The sequence below is a fragment of the Balaenoptera borealis genome (genome assembly GCF_965194805.1).
Source record: "Balaenoptera borealis genome assembly, chromosome: 3".
Classification (NCBI taxonomy): domain Eukaryota; kingdom Metazoa; phylum Chordata; class Mammalia; order Artiodactyla; family Balaenopteridae; genus Balaenoptera; species Balaenoptera borealis.
The window spans coordinates 46,950,852-46,967,981 of NC_138866.1; the positions used below are offsets into that span (position 1 = coordinate 46,950,852).

At 37.0% G+C, this 17,130-nt stretch overlaps 2 protein-coding genes across 5 annotated transcripts in view; both read left to right on the plus strand.

The window, feature by feature from the left end:
- The window catches only part of DDHD1 (DDHD domain containing 1), a 106,814-nt gene extending 105,694 nt beyond the window's left edge, over positions 1-1,120 (plus strand). The window contains exon 14 of the mRNA XM_082386828.1: positions 1,095-1,120. Within this exon, the coding sequence (XP_082242954.1) occupies positions 1,095-1,105 (11 nt within the window). The 3' untranslated portion in view covers positions 1,106-1,120. The remainder of the gene's footprint in view (positions 1-1,094) is intronic.
- Positions 1,121-1,314: 194 nt separating this feature from the next.
- The window catches only part of LOC309626284 (uncharacterized protein), a 28,510-nt gene continuing 12,694 nt past the window's right edge, over positions 1,315-17,130 (plus strand). For all 4 annotated transcript variants that reach the window (XR_014243082.1, XM_082386842.1, XM_082386844.1 and 1 more), the window contains exons 1-4: positions 1,315-3,876; positions 7,289-7,314; positions 7,657-7,731; positions 16,476-16,582. Coding sequence is in view for 3 of the 4 variants with exons in the window: in XM_082386842.1 (XP_082242968.1) it covers positions 3,874-3,876; positions 7,289-7,314; positions 7,657-7,731; positions 16,476-16,582 (211 nt within the window). In the remaining variant the exon portion in view is untranslated. The remainder of the gene's footprint in view (positions 3,877-7,288; positions 7,315-7,656; positions 7,732-16,475; positions 16,583-17,130) is intronic.

Below are 17,130 nucleotides of genomic sequence, written 5' to 3' on the forward strand. Positions count from 1 at the left end.
CCTAATTAGGCATTCATAATTACTCCCCAACTTGTGCCCCATAGTAACTCAGTGGTGTTTCCTACAGTGACCAAGTAGAATTTCCTTCTTGCCATATGCTGTTCCCAAAACGTAGCAGTGCATGTTCACATCTCTCTGCCTTTGCGCTTGCTGTCCCCTCACCCTAGAATGTGTTCTGCTTATTTCCCATTTACGGAGCTTTTACTTATTTTGAAGTCAGTAATCACTGCATTCATGATTAGGAAAGGAAAATTCTCAGTGCTTTCCCAATTCCTTCCAGCTGCAGACTATTTTCTCTCTATACCAGACAGTAATTTATGATTTACCCTCTCTGCAACTGAAACATAAAGGAAGGGAAAACAAGCAAAGGAGGAGAAGAGGGAGTTCATGGGAAATGGTGGTTGGTCAATTAATTTGCTTCTGTGAGAGACTTTATAATGTTCTGTTGTGTTTTGTTTATGAAGAAGGGAATGCTTTCCAGGTTTCATATGAATAGCTGTCAACTTTGGGACCACAACTTTTGTGGAGGGTGAGGACCACCAGTTTGTACCTGTACATAAATGTACAAAGTTTTGTGTCAGTACTTACACAAAACTTTTGCCTCTGATGGTTGACTGATCACGTGCTGTACTAAAGAGGACCTGTGCGGGGAAAGGATACCGCAGCACGGCAGAGGGGAAGGACTGCTCCCGCAGGCGGTGACAGTGGAAAGTGACCTAGCAAGTGGGAACAACTGGGGCATCTTATTTGGGGCTATCTGACTGGCTCCTCATAGTAACCCCAAGTTGGAGAACACTCCAGTTTGACACATTGAAGCCTGGGAATTTTTCTCAACTAGACCTATGGTTGTAAAGATTTGCTGACATCCCCTGTCTCAAGGATTCCCTGCTCATTTTTCCCTCTCTCAACTGTAAGAAGATTTAAGGATATGTCTATATGCATCGGAGGAGGGGGAGAGCTTACTAGCTTGCCAAATTTATTAAACCCTCAATCATGTGGCTTTTGTTAAAATTATTGTTAACATTTACCTGTTTGCTCTCTACCTGGCACTGTTCTAGATGCTTTAGGTGAATTCCTTCGTTTAATGTTTACAGTGCCCTCCTGAGGTAAACACTGTTGTCAGGCCTTATTTTTCAACAAGGAAACCAAGACATAGAAAGATTGAGGTAACCAGACCCTGGTCACACAGCTACAAGAAGATGGAGCTGCGGTGTATGATGCTCAAGCCTGTACTGTGCCGCCTCTCCCAGTGCAATGCGTGGGAAGACAGTCCAGATGGGCCTCAGGACCAGACTCTACCTCACTCTCTGTAGGTAAAAGCCTGAGAATTGTAACTCAGTCAAAATTCTAGCTTACTCCCCTGCTTGTGGTCTCAGATGCTGGTAAAAATAACCACAGTGCTTGCAAGCAGGATAGAAATGAGCATATTTCATGAGAGGAATAAACCAAGGTGATCACATCCTGCTTTGCCCCCTTCAGGGCTAGGAGCAGAAATGGCCGATGTCTTGACAAGTGAGTTGCCCAATGAGTATAATCTTACCTGTGCTCCTTTATGTTCATACAACACCTAAATATTATCACCCAGGAATAAAACAATCCTGGGAATGGTTAACTCGCATTCCCTAGGTTTTGAAAGGCTGAAAAATATCCTGTATTGTAATCTGTCATAATCATCCTGGAACCACATTTTTAATGGTGTGAAGTCTATTGCAGAATTCAGACTCTGAAATCTTTCAGACAGTTCTCTACAATGACATATATATATATATATATATATATATATAAAGGCACTCAGGTTCTGAGCTATATAGAGGTCCCTAAGGAGTCCATAAATCTTAAATGAAAAATTGTCATCAAAAAGAACTAGAACTCCCTTTAGTTTTTTTTTGTTTTTTTTTTTCTTTTTCTTTTTTGGCCATGCCATGCAGCATGTGGTATCTCAGTTCCCTGACCAGGGATCCAACCTGCGTCCCCTGCATTAGAAGCACAGAGTCTTAACCTCTGGACTGCTAGGGAAGTCCCCTCTTTAGTTTAAATCACGTTTTACATTTCTCTAAGAGGTTCGTCAGACTCTCATATGACTTGTTTGACACAAATTCTATTAATATGAGGAGAATCATGAAATTTGTGTTTAGGAGAATCATGAAATTTGTGTTTATGTCATTTTCTTAGACTTGAAAATGCTGTCCTAACTTTATACACCCTTTACCTAATTTACTGTAACACTTTACTTTTTGCTCCCCATTTTGCCTCACCTTTCGTTAATTTCTCATGTATAAATGGTTAATATGTATAATCTAAGGAGTTCCCGTGATAGTGGGAATAAAAGGCAAGTGATATAAAACACCATCTCATCATCACCATTCTCTGTTCAGAGAGGTCTAATTTCAGAATTTTGGCAACACTCTTAATGCTCAACAAACAAGTGAGATCATTGAATCAAACAACTATCCCATTCACTGCTCATCTTTATACTTTTATTAGCTAGATTTTACAACCTGGTCTCTGCCTTGATAATTGAACATTTCAACATCCATATGCCTTTAACTTCATTGCTTAAAACTTGCCCCACATTTTTGCCTTTAGCCTTTGTCCTACTTTTTTGGTATGTCACTAAACAGGCTGAGCATTCAGTAAACTGTACGCTATTCAGATTCTTGCATAACATTCTAGTTTAGAACACAGTAGTCTTTTTGTTGCAGAGGGACGAGCTAAAGAAAGTTCTCATTTATGCGGTGGCAAAAAGCCTCAGATGTTACCTGAGTATGTGTGTCACACTGCTGTGCATTTTTAAAATATTTTACCTAAGGTCTTAATTACACATGACATTGAGGAGAAAAGTGTTGACTAAAAATAAATGATGCAAACAGTACTTGTTTTGGAAATGTAATCCAAAAATATACTCAGATATATGTCGACACATATTTGTGTCCTAAGTAATTCAGTAACTAATGTAGGCGCTTTCTCAGCTCTCTCCATGTTAACTGAACTAGGGTGATGGTAGGCAGTGCCCAGGTTACTGCAGATTAGCAACTGTTTATCAAGTCTTGGCTGACCTTTAGTGAGTGTCAAGGGTGGCATTAAAGATAGCTTTTAAATACATTAGATATTTATTTAAAAACTTGACGATCTTCCAGCTGGAACACCAGTGTGCCCAGGTATGCAACTCAATACTATTCACAGTAGAACATTCTCTCACAAGATCTTTGCCTTCCATTAACAATTCACAAACTGCCCTTCCTGTCTGCACCCTTGTGCCAGGCCTTCCTGAGAACTTATTTACAACAGCGGTTTATCTAAAAATTATAGTCCAAAACCCCTTGGGCAGACAAATGCCATTGATCCCAACGTAACATTCAAGAAGTCACTGATCCAAGTGCCATATTCAGCAAATTCCCAGGCATGACCAAACTTGCTAGAAAACCAAAAAGGGAAAATCTGGGAAGTAAGCCAAGATCCTGGGTGTCATTGTACAGCATTCAAGCCAACTCTGGTTTCAAAATTCTCTTGAGATTGTTACTCCATGATTGGAATGCATTCCACACTGCTTGGCCACAGATCACCGCACAAAAAATACACTGCAGAATTGTGCTTCCATATTGCTCGCTTTTTGCAATAGGAAAATTTAGTTGTGGGTGGAAAAGTTTGTTTTGTTTTTGAATTTTCTTAAAATCTACTTACTGGTGAGGCATTATCAAATAGTAGATATAAAACTGGGTTAAGATCTATCAAATATAATCTGGGACTAATCCCGTATCTCCTATCTTCCCTGCCTGTTTCCAAAGATGCTGTGAAGAATGAATAAGAAAACATTTTATTTAAGATAGTGTCATAAGCACAAGGAAGACATTATTCAAAAGATATGGACAAGAAATGGTAAGCCTTAAATAACAAGTGAGTAGTGGTATGCCTAAGTAATCTATTGATATGATGCAATCTCAATATAAATGCAGCAGGATTTTATTTGAAGACAAACTATTTCTCAAATTTATATTGGAAAAATAAACAAGAATAGCAAGGAAATTTCTTAGGGGAAAGAAGAGTAATAAGGGTAATTAGACCTACTATCGAGTAAAACATAGTGTAAAGGTACTGTGATGAAAACACTATAGTGTATGAAGAGACAAGAGAGACCAATGGAATAAACTAGAAAGCCCAGAAAGGCGTCAAATAGATAAATTTAGTCTATGATAAAGTTGACATTTTAAATCGCTCAGTGAGAAGAATCTAAATTAAAAGTATGAGATACCACTTTTCCCCTGTAAGGCTGACAAAGTTCAAAAAGCTTGATAATGTGCTCTGTTGGTCAGGGTCTAGGAAACAGATACTCTCAAATGTTTGCCAGCGGAAACACGAATAGGTGTTTGCCCTTTGGTGGGCAATTTGGCGATGGTTATCAAAATTGTAAATGCCCATACCCTTAAATTCAGCAATTCTGCTTCTACAAATGTATCCTTCAAGTGTTCTCACATGTGCAAAATGACCTACATATAAAGTAATTCATTGCAGAACTGTTAGTGACAGCACAAGATTAGAACTAAAGTAAATGTCCATTGATTGGGATTGGTTAAATAAATCACGGTACCTCCGTAAAGTGGAATGATGTGCACTTTAAAGATTTAAGAAATTAAAGATAAGGCAGTCTTGGATGTACAGATATAAAACAATCCCCAAGCTATATTGGTTAAGTGAAAACCAAAACGCAGAACAGCGTGTATAGAATGTAGAATGTATAGAATGTAATCTATTGTGAAGGGGGTTTGGGGGTATAAAATACCTTGGAAAGGCAAGAAACTAGTCCCAGTGGTTTCCTCTGCAAAAGAGGATTAGATAGATGAGGGATAGGAGTGGGAGGGAAACTCACTTTTAGGTATATAGTCTTTTATGCCTTTTGAATTTTTAACTGTATGTGTGAGTTACCTATTGGAAAGTATGTGTTTAAAAAAAAAAACAAAACAACAATACAACCACTGATAGCAGAAATAAAATAATATGAAGAATAATCTGGGATACATTTACATACCACAGTCTAAACGCTATGGAATGCAAATGTCCCTTCTTCTTTGAGAGTACTGAGCAATAGAAATATTATTATTATCCCAGAGGAAGATACTGGGAAATTGTAGAATGTTGGAAATAGGAAAGAAATGTCTTCCCCAAACATTTAAAGGAATAGAGGATCAGAATCTTTAAAAGTAGAGTGATCTGTCCCAGTATTCTGAAAGAACTAACTGAAGTGTTGGCAGGGACATGACTTCAAGTCAACCTAATAACCTAAGTAACTTTTAAAATCATTAACACTTGCCCATGAATCCTAGCCTTTGAGTGGTCCAAACATTTTAGGAATAGTATTCAAATATGCATAACAGGATTTAGATCTAACACTTTCTCACAGGACCTAGGAGCTCCATAATGAGTTTATTGTTTTGTTTTACCTTTATATTGTTTCTTGTTTCTTTTATGTAGTGAATAATGTTAGGCAAGGAGGAAAATTCTATCACAGAGGCTATGAAATCTGGTCCTTCTTATGATGGAGAAGAAGCAAATTATGTAAGACCAAAACTGACGGTAGCCACTTCTGCCTTCTAAGGACAGTGGAATAGTGATTCCTACCTGTGGCAAAATATCTGCTCCCCACTTCACATAGAGGCCAAAAAGAAAAGTCTTTGCCGGTATTTCTCCTTGTGGCTCAAGGTTCACCTTTCCTTAGATCAGCCATTGTTTTTGCAAAACACACTGATGAGTTTGGAGATATGCAAAGGCAGGCCTGGAAAAGATCAAAATAGTTCTGCACATGAAGAGAATTGAGCTGATGAGTAGAGAACCTGAGAGCCCAGGTAAGTTTAAGGTAAGAAGGTGTGAAAAGGGTCTCAAAGGAAAAGGGAAAACAAGGAACCTTCTGTAAAGTTCACTCCATACATAAATGCCTTGTGTGAATGACAATTTAAGGGGAGATGAGGCGGAAAGGGCTGATGCTCCTCATTGGGACAAAGCAATGCAGAACAATTGATAAGTGAAATTAATTCTCCAAATACTGAGGTGATTGGAAAATGCACAGACTACCCCGATTTCCCTGAGAAGGCACTCAAGAGCTCAAACTAATTCCCTTCGAATTTCAAAGCAGAAGGTAATTCACCTGACTTCTGTGTTATACCTCCCTCCACTAAAGACCCGCACAATGAGATTGTGAAAGAAGCAATACATTTATTTATCAACAGTTTAAACAGGCACAAAGGAAGTGCTTGGAATTCCCCGCTCCTACCTCTAAGAGGAAACTTTCAGAAGTTTAAACCAACCCATTCTTCAATTGATGGTCAGAAAATCAGACTTCTTAAAACTTCTAATTTCTCCTGAGATTTTTTAAATGCTTGCTCCTCCAAAGAGCTTCCAAAATTCTTTCTCCAAAAAACTTCCTAAGAATTTAGAATCTCAAAAATCTTTCCATGTTTTTTTCTATTAGTTTGTTTATTTTTAAATCTGTTGATCTATCTCAAATTTATCTTGGTCTATAGGTAAAGTATTGCTTTTCACATCATCCCTCAGTTAACTAACTGTCCAACAGTTTTTAATTTAATAATCAATCCTTTCCCTATTTAATTAAAATACCACTTTTATCATGCTAAAATTCTTCATATATAAGTGTATTTCTGTATTCTGGAATCTATTCCGTTGACTTCATTCACAAAGCACACACTATTTAGACTACTGCAGTTTTATAATGCTATGTTATCTTGTAAGGCTGGTCTTCCTTCACTGTTCTCCTGTTTTTACATAAGGTTCTTGGCTATTACTTTTTTTTTTCCAGTAAGAACTTTAAAATCAGTTTTTCCACTTAAAAAAGATTTCTTTTGGTGTTTTCATTGAGATTGTGTTATATTTCTAGATTAATTGGGATGAAGCAGGCATCTTCTTGACATTGAAGCCTGCTATCTCAGAAAAGGATGTGTTTTTCCACTCAGGTTTTATTTTGTGTCTCTTAGAGCTTTTTTTTAGTTTTCTTTGTATGGATTGTGAACATTTCTTATTTTATCCTGTACTGAAATATTGAATATTTTGTCTTTTTTTGTGACCATTATAAATGGCCTCTTTTACCTGTTATGTTTTCTCAGTGGTTTTTATTTGTATACATAAGTTAAGCTATATGGAACTGCCATTTCTGTGAGTCTAAAAAAGTTAAATATTGGCAATTTCATAGAGCTTTCCTAAAAGAAAGGCTAATGATTTTTTACATTTACTTTGTTCCTAATTACCTTAGTGAATACTCTTGTTGTTTGTCATATTTTTTCAGGTGATTTTCTTTCCTGAGTTTTTCAGGTGCGTAATCATAGTATCTATTAATAATGGTTAATCTTAATTCTATCTTTACAATCCAATTTTTGTACCTCTTATTTATTTCTGTTGTCTAATTAGGTAGGCTATTACCTCCAGAATGATGATGGTGGGTTATAATTGTAAGGGTAGACATCCTTCTGTTTCCCTATAGAGCATAAGAGCATAGGCTTTCCGGTTGGGACATACATGTATATATATGAATGATATAACATGATTATATCATGTTTTAAGCATTTTAATCAAGAATTTTTGAAATTTTTTAAATGCTTTCTAAAAGCACTTATGAAGATGATCATATGATTTTTCTCTTTTTAACACTAATAGGGTGAATTATATAGCTACATATTTCCTCAAATGGAACCATCTTTGCATTTCTTATACGAATCATATTTTATCAAGGTATGCTATTCTTTTTTTTAATTATTTTTTATTGGAGTATATTTGATTTACAATGTTGTGTTAGTTTCTGCTGTACAGCAAAGTGAATCAGTTATACATATACATATATCCACTCTTTTTTAGATTCTTTCCCATATAGGTCATTACGGAGTATTGAGTAGAGTTCCCTGTGCTATACAGTAGGTTCTTATTATCTATTTATGTATAGTAGTGTGTATATATCAATCCCAATCTCCCAGTTTATCCCTCCTCCTCCTTCCCCCCCTTGGTAACCATAAGTTTGTTTTCTACATCTGTGACTCTATTTCTGTTTTGTAAATAAGTTCATTTGTACCATTTTTTTAGATTCCACATATAAGCTATATCATATGATAATTGTCTTTCTCTGTCTGACTTACTTCACCTAGTATGATAATCTTTAGGTCCATCCATGTTGCTGCAAATGGCATTATTTCATTCTTTTTTATGGCTGAGTAACATTCCCATTGTATATACGTACCACATTTTTTTTATCCATTCCTCCGTTGATGGACATTTAGTTTTTTTCCATGTCTTGGCTATTGTAAATAGTGCTGCAGTGAACACTGGGGTGCATGTATCATTTTGAATTATGGTTTTCTCTGGATATAGGCCTAGGAGTGGGATTGCTGGGTCATATGGTAGCTCTATTTTTAGTTTTTTTTTTTTTTTTTTTTTTTTTTTAGTTTTTTAAGGAACCTCCATACTGTTCTCCATAGTGGCTGTATCAATTTACATTCCCACCAACAGTGCAGGAGGGTTCCCTTTTCTCCACACCCTCTCCAGCATTTATTGTTTGTAGATTTTTTGATGATGGCCATTCTGACCGGAGTGAGGTGATACCTCATTGTAGTTTTGATTTTCATTTCTCTAATAATTAGTGATGTTGAGCATCTTTTCATGTGCTTCTTAGCCATATGTATGCCTTCTTTGGAGAAGGTATGCTATTCTTTTTATGTGATGTTGAATCTGTTTGGAGTCTGCATTGATCCTCATAAGTGCTTTTGGTCTGTGATTTCTGTTTTGTGTTCCTTTGTCATGTTTTGCTATCAGTTTTAGGCTGGCTTCGTCAGGAGGATCTGGAGGTTTTTTGTCTTTTCTACATACTTTAGAACATTTGGTGTCATCTTTTAGTTAAAAGTTGGTAAAATTTACTGGTAAAATCATTTGTGACTAGGATGTTATTTATTTGTTTATTTTTGGTAGGAAATTTGACAACTTTTCACATTTCTCTCATAGTAATTGCTATGTTTTGATTGTCTCTTCTGAGGACAACATTGGCAATTAATATTTTACTAGAAAATAATCTATTTTGTACATTTAAAAAATTTATTTGCATAGAGCTGAGCAAAATCAGCTTTTATAAGGCTTTTCATTTCCCTTATGTCTGGGGTTATTAATTTATTTCCATTTCCTATTTTTAGTTTGTGTGCATTCTCCATTAAAAAAATAGGGTTAGGGGCTTCCCTGGTGGCGCAGTGGTTGGAAATCTGCCTGCCGGTGCAGGGGACACGGGTTAGAGCCCTGGTTTGGGAGGATCCCACATGCCGCGGAGCAACTAGGCCCGTGAGCCACAGTTGCTGAGCCTGCGTGTCTGGAGCCTGTGCTCCGCAGCAAGAGAGGCCGCGATGGTGAGAGGCTCCCGCACCGCGATGGGGAGTGGCCCCCACTTGCCGCGACTGGGGAAAGCCCCCGCACAGGGACGAAGACCCAACACAGCCATAAAATAAAAATAAATAAATAAATAAAGTAATATTAAAAAAAAAAAAAATAGGGTTAATTATTGGGACTTCCCTGGTGGCGCAGTGGTTCAGAGTCCACCTGCCAATGCAGGGGACATGGGTTCAAGCCCTGGTCCAGGAGGATCCCACATGCCGTGGAGCAAATAGGGCCGTGCACCACAACTACTGAACCTGCGCTCTAGAGCCTGCAAGCCACTACTACTGAGTCCGTGTACCACAACTACTGAAGCCCATGCGCCTAGAGCCCATGCTCCGCAACAAGAGAAGCCACCACAATGAGAAGCCCGCACACTGCAATGAAGAGTAGCCCCCACTAACTGCAACTAGAGAAAGCCCACGTGCAGCAACGAAGACCCAATGCAGCCAAAAATAAATAAATAAAAACAAATAAATAAATAAATTTATTTTTAAAAATAGGGTTAATTTTGTTGGGTTTTGGATTTATTTATTAATACTACTATTTTTCTGTTTTTGAATTCTTTAAAATCTACTTTTATCTTTATGCATTCCTTCCTCTTGCTGTACTAGGTGCAGTAATGTCAGTTCATGCCTAATGTAGCATTTTGGAAATTGTTTAAATAAATAAAAATTAGTATGTCATTTCTATTGCCCTCCATATGAAGAATTTTTTAAAGAGAGAGAATTAAATTTTAGTGATGAGAAATGGAATAAAGTCCTTAATTTTTTCCTTTGTTTTAGGTAAATATAATTATAAATTTAACTGTCTTGTGATTTTTTTATTTTGGAATTGTTGACAATTTCTCCTAAGTAACAAACCTAATATGACAATAGGAGTAAAAAAAAAAAAATGCTATGCTTATTGACTTTCTTTAAAATGGCCTTCCTCTGTTTTCTTATTTCTTAATAAATTATTCTACAATGGGTCAAGCTATAGTATGAAGATCAAGGAAAAATACTTTCCCAGCTTCTCTCCCTGCCAAAACATTGCTTTATCTATTAATTTAATTGTTCAGCTACCTAGCAAGTATTCCTTGTTTGTGTATGGTTTTGATATTATGGGCCAGTTAGTTCCACTCCTTTTAGTTCAATTCAATCCAACAGTCCTTTACTACCTGCTTGTAAGTGTTCTTAAGTGAAAGAGAGAGAAAACTCAGTAAGCCAAGCCTTCCTCTCTCCACACCTTCCTAACCCCACCCTAAGGAGCTCACAGCCTGTTCTGTTGGTACAGATTGTTCTTTAGGCCTCAATCAGACTTTGCTGAAATATGTGTCACAAGACAGGACAGGGAGAAGAAGAGATGGCTTAACCCAGATCATTTGCCATAACTGTAAAAACACGGAACAAAAGTTAGGCTGGTTAATATGCATGCTCAATAGTCAGAAGGATCCTCACAGCAATATTGCTTTTAGCAGCTCTCATGAGCCTGAATGAAGCGCTTGTTTGACTGTCTAAATCCTGCTGGTGTTGAATCGCCAGATTGTATTTCCCCTGGAGAAGCCTTGGTCCTCCGTGCTCTGCCAAGGAGAGTTGAAGGTGGGGAGGCCTTCGTTTCCCCACAACTTTTCTCAATTCTTGATGCCAGTGGATCCTGAGAGTGGTAGAACCAGTTTACATACAAGCTAGCAAAAGAGCTTAATGACCTTCAGAGATTTTTATTTCTTGCAAATGCAAAATAACCTTAATTATTTCAATTCTTACATTCCACATAGAAGTTAGAAGAGATATGCAAGTAATAGATGCACATCCAAGATATATTTATCATTTCTTACTTGAAATAGTTAATTCAAAATAATCACCATTATCCTCAGGGACACACTGATGATGGAAGTGGCCTTAGATTTATTATGAAGTTGCAAGGAAAGAACAGGGTTTGAGGCTTATTACTCACTTGAACACATTAGAAACCAGAAAGCAAAGTGAGAATATGAGAGTATACAATAGTATACCTTTGGAATATTTCAGTAAATTTAGATCTTGTATTTCTTCTATGATGGAAAAGGTGAATCATCTGGAGCCTCTGGACTCCAGTTATTTAGTTATTTTATGAACGTTTTCTGGGAGAAAGATATCTGCATCCCATGAGTAAGGGCCTCCAAGAGGAAAGTGCGTGGAACCAGGAAATGGTCCCTCCAGGCTCATTCTACTAGTGATGGAAGTTAGTTGTTCAAACAACACTCGTTTCTCATCCTAGTCCCATCTGGAAAGTTTCATCTCTCATTTTCTCTCACTTTTTGTGATATCTACCCAGATCCGATATTTGGTGCAGAGAGTGGGTGCTGTTTTTTTAAGGCCATTTTTCATCTGCCTTTGTACCATTACATTTTTATAAAATTATCTCAGTGGTAACATAATTTAAAAGAATCATAGAATGTCTTCCGTATGGCTTTTCTAAGTTAAATTTCTCCGGTTCTTCATATAAAGACTCATCACCTTCCTAATCACTCTCCCACTGGACAAGTTTTAATTTGTCCCTGTCTGCATTAACATAAAATGCTTTAAACAGGAAAATACACTCTAGTTGTAGTTAACAAGAGCAGGAGGATGAGGAAGCAGGCCTCTGACCTTCTTTGTCCTACCCGCTGTAGCCTCTGGCAGCCGCGCCACTTTATTGACCCATTATATCATGGTGCACAAAAATTCCTAAGTCTGTTTCACATGAATTGCCAAGTATCCAGGTTTTCTCAGTTGATTTGTGAATCACCCAGATATATTATACTTGTCAGGGTTCTTGATTGTAAATAACAGAAACCGACTACAGTTCCTTAAGTAGAAATGGAATGTATCGGATGGGTATCTGGTGGCTCCTAGAAGCAAAGAAAAGTAGAAATGGATCAGATACTCACCACAGTAGCAGGCTGCTCAGGACGTGCCACTCACCGACAGGGCACTAGGCACCCCAAAACTGGTATCTGCATCACTGGACACCTACCATCCTTGTGCTGGGTTCTACTGTCATTGGACATGCACTTTGCCCTTCCAGACTCTCCTCCCTGCACAGCCACCAGGAAGCATCCCTAATTGGCCTGAGCTGTGTTGTCAACCCCTCAGGATATAAAGTCCAGGTGGCAGCATTTGATTGGCTGTGCTTAGGTCTTGTCCTTGCTCATACTCCCAGGGGGATAACAGCCCTTTTGGCCTCCATAGTGGAGGGGGGCTGCTTCCCTATTATTATCTTAGGGTTCCTCCCAGATAGGTAAAGCTTTTGGACACTGGGCAACCAATATGATAAATATCTACTATATACACATTATCTTTTTTTCTTTAATTTTTATTTCATATTGGAGTATAGTTGATTTACAATGTTGTGTCAGGTGTATAGCAAAGTGATCCAGTTATATATATACATGTAACTATTCTTTTTCAAATTCTTTCCCATTTAGGTTATTACAGAATATTGAGTAGAGTTTCCTGTGCTATACAGTAGATCCTTGTTGGTTATCTATTTTAAATATGGTAGTGTGGGGAATCCCTGGCTGTCCAGTGGTTAGGACATGGGCTTTCACTGCCGTGGGCCCAGGTTCAATCCCTGGTTGGGGAACTAAAAAAAGCCACATGACACAACCAAAAAAATAATACCAAAAAAATACCAAACCAAAAAAATAATAATAATAAATAAACAAACAAATAAATATAGTAGTGTGTATATGTCAGTCCCAAACTCCCAATTTATCCCTTTCCCCCACCTTTCCCCTTTGGTAACTATAAGTTTGTTTTCTAAGTCTGTGAATCTGTTTCTGTTTTGGAAATAAGTTCATTTGTATCATTTTTGTTAGATTCCACATATAAGCAATATCATATGATATTTGTCTTTGTCTGACTTACTTCACTTAGTATGATAATCTCCAGGTCCAGCCATGTTGCTGCAAATGGCATTATTTCATTTTTTTTAATGGCTGAGTAATATTCCATTGTATATATGTACCACATCTTCTTTATCCATTTGTCTCTGTATGGACATTTAGGTTGCTTCCATGTCTTGGCTATTGTAAACAGCACTGCAATGAACATTGCGGTGCAGGTATTCTTTTGAACCATGGTCTTCTCCGGATATATGCCCAGGAGTGGGATTGCTGGATCATATTTAGTTTTTTAAGGAACTTACATACTGTTCTCCATAGTGCCTGTACCAATTTACATTCCCAGCAGCAGTGTAGGAGGGTTCCCTTACTCCACACCGTCTCCAGCATTTATTGTTTGTAGACTTTTTGATGATGGCCATTCTGACAGGTGTGAGGTGATACCTCATTGTAGTTTAGATTTACATTTCTCTAATAATTAGCGATGTTGAGCATCTTGGCATCAATATGTCTTCTTTGGAGAAATGTCTATTTAGATCTTCTGCCCATTTTTTGATTGGGTTGTTTGTGTTTTTGATATTGAGCTACATGAGCTGTTTATAGATTTTGGAGATTAATCCCTTGTTGGTCACATCGTTTCCAAATATTTTCTCCCATTCTGTGGGTTGTCTTTTCGTTCTGGTTATGGTTTCTTTTGAAGTGCAAAAGCTTTTGAGTTTAATTAGGTCCCATTTGTTTATTTTTGTTTTATTTCCATTACCCTTCGGCTTGAAAAAGATACTGATACAATTTATGTCAAAGAGTGTTTCGCCTATGTTGTCCTCTAAGAGTTTTTGTTATCCATTCAGCCAGTGTATGTCTTTTGGTTGAAACATTTAATCTGTTTATATTTAAGGTAATTATTGATATGTATGTTCTTATTGCCATTTTGTTAATCATTTTAGATTTGTTTTTGTAGCTGTTTTTTTTCCCCTTCCTGTTTTGTTCTCTTCTCTTGTGATTTGATAACTAACTTTAGTGTTGTGTTTGGATTCCTTTTTCTTTTGTGTGTGTGTATATCTATTGTAGATTTTTGGTTTGTAGTTACCATGAGGTTTTGCTATAGCAGTCTATATATAAACAAGATTGTTTTAAGTGCTGGCCTTTTAATTTCAAATGCATTTCCAATATCCTGCATTTGTACTCTCCTCTTCTCACGACTGCTGGTTTTGATATCATATTTGTGTGTGGATGATTTCCTACCTTTACTCTATGTTTGCCTTTACCAGTGAGCTTTTCCATTAGTAATTTTCTTGTTTCTAGTTGTGGCCTTTTCTTATCCACCTAGAGAAGTTCCTTTAGCATTTGTTGCAAAGCTGGTCTGGTGGTGCTGAATTCTTTTAGCTTTTGCTTCTCTGTAAAGCTTTTGATTTCCCCAAATCTGAATGAGAGCCTTACTGGGTATATAAATTTGCATTTTGTTAATTTGGGTTCAAACTTAAAACTAATATCTTTCAAGTAATGGTGCTATCATCCAGTTAATTAGTTTTCATTACCAGGTTTCTGCTGCTACCCATTTTCTAAGCTAGTCTTTTGTGTTTCTCCAGACTCAGTCAAAGGATTGCACAGGATAGGGTCAAAAGTAAGCATTGTGACCAGGCTTCCCTCTGGTTTGAGGACCACATGTATATCTTCAGGAAATAGTTATCCAAACCTAAACTCAAAAGTATTCCTCCCCACACCCCCAAGAAGAAAATGCAACCTCCAGCTGGGTGAAAGAAAGCTGGTACAGGATATTTAACAACATTTCAGAAAAGCAGAGCTCACATATTCTAAGACTGAGAATTGCCTCAGTTGATGTCTATCATCTCCTCTATCCACTACCATCACCTCAAGTCACAGACAGCACAGTGTGAAGACACAAAATTTCCAGCCCTCAAACCATATAGAGAGGTATAGAGAGGGAAACAAAGTGCAGCAAACTGGTTTCAGAAGTTTACAGAGGAAAAAGAATCCTGATTCAAAGCAAATAGAAAGTAGAAAATCTAGATAGAATGTGAGCAAAATGAAAAAAAAAATTGCAAAGCAATTTTATAAACATACTTGCTTTTCCAACAATTCACAGAAAGAAAAGAATATAAACATGGTAGATAAAGGACACAATTTAGAAGAGCCCTAGAAACAAGGGAATTTCCTACAAATGCTTTCCACCACAAAACATTTTAAGAGCATGCATTAAATAAAACAAGAGCTCACATACCCTGTGATGAAAAAAGAGAAAAGCAGAATGAGCTGAAAGAAAATAAGGACAAAACAACATAATTATAAAACTAATAAAAGTAAAACAACAAGGAACAGAGTAGAAATAGCTAAAACTTGATTTACTAACATAGAGCAAAAGTTCGAAGTAATCACAGTAAATACAGATTAAAAAAACCCAAAAAACCCAAGACTGAAGTAAGTAGAAAGAAGGAAGGTAATGGTGATTAAAGATTATCTAATATAATCACAAATGATGTCCCTCATATAGTAAACCCATCAAATTAAACAAAAATATTCAAGAGAATACCCCTGAAACAAAGGAAAGTGAATCTGCAGAATTAAAAAATACATTGTGTTTCAGAAAACTTCAACATGGAACATTCAATACTGAGACATATCATGACTTACCTATTGAAACTCAAAAGTAAGAAAGAATTCTTTGGGCATTCAGACAAACAATATCAAATTATCTGCAGGGGACGAACTGACCTCAGAATTTAATGTCAGAAAACAGGAACAATGACTAAAGTAACGTAACCAAGAGTGTCTTATCCAAATAAATTGCCATTCCAGTACATAGGCAAAATGGACTTTCCTAAACATGCAAAAAATCAGGAAACACAGCACCCATGAGCCTCTCAAAAAAACTACTTGGTGATATCCCAGGATTTAAGAGACAAATTTAAGCAAAAAAGGAACAGAGAAACCATATAAAGGGCTTTCGGTGAACACCAAATCTATTTAAATATAGACCAGTACAAACTGTTGCACTGCCACTGAAGAGAACATTACTGTTGCAAACATATAAAGATAGTACTATAAAAGTTGGGGAGAGAGGGTGTGAAGATGGGGGACCATGTGAGCATGTTATCCCCATCTTTCATAGAAGGGATCAACTAATGTATGAATTTGAAACACGTGACTCAAATACGCTTAGTGACTTCGAAAATCTCTTCTTAATCTTTTTTTTTTTTTTTTTTTTTAGTTTTTTTTGGCTGCACCCCATGGCATGTGGGATCTTAGTTCCCCGACCAGGGATTGAACCCGCGCCTCCTGCATTGGAAGGCAGAGTCTCAACCACTGGACTGCCGGGTAAGTCCCTCTCTTCTTAATCTTAAAGAGATCTTTTAGGAGCTAATATTTCTTATAAAGAAGAAAAAGTTATTGGAAATTTAGCAATTCTTTGCACTTAAATTTTGTTTTCTAAGAAATCCAAGTTGTTTTCGTCTATGAAATCCAAGTGAAACTAAATCAAATACTATTATTTGTTTGATAGTAAAGGAGACTTAACATGAGATGATGTTACACCCATGGGGTTAGGACAGTACAGATGAATATTAAATACAGTTTATCTCCCCTTTAAAAAATGTACATTTATTTCATTGTGTTCATATCTACTAAGCCAATGGTTTCAAATTATACCTTACATGGGTATATACAATTTGCCAAAACTTATCAAACTGTACACTTAAAATGGGTGTATTCTATTGTATGCAAACTTACCTTGATGAAGTTTATTTAAAAGATTTGTTTAAATTATGCCCTATTGGAGCCTGCATAGAGGACCAGGGAAGAAATGAAGGTAAAGGTCACTGGGGAGGGCTTTCCCCTCCCCCAGCTCCCACCCATGTCTGTTTAAT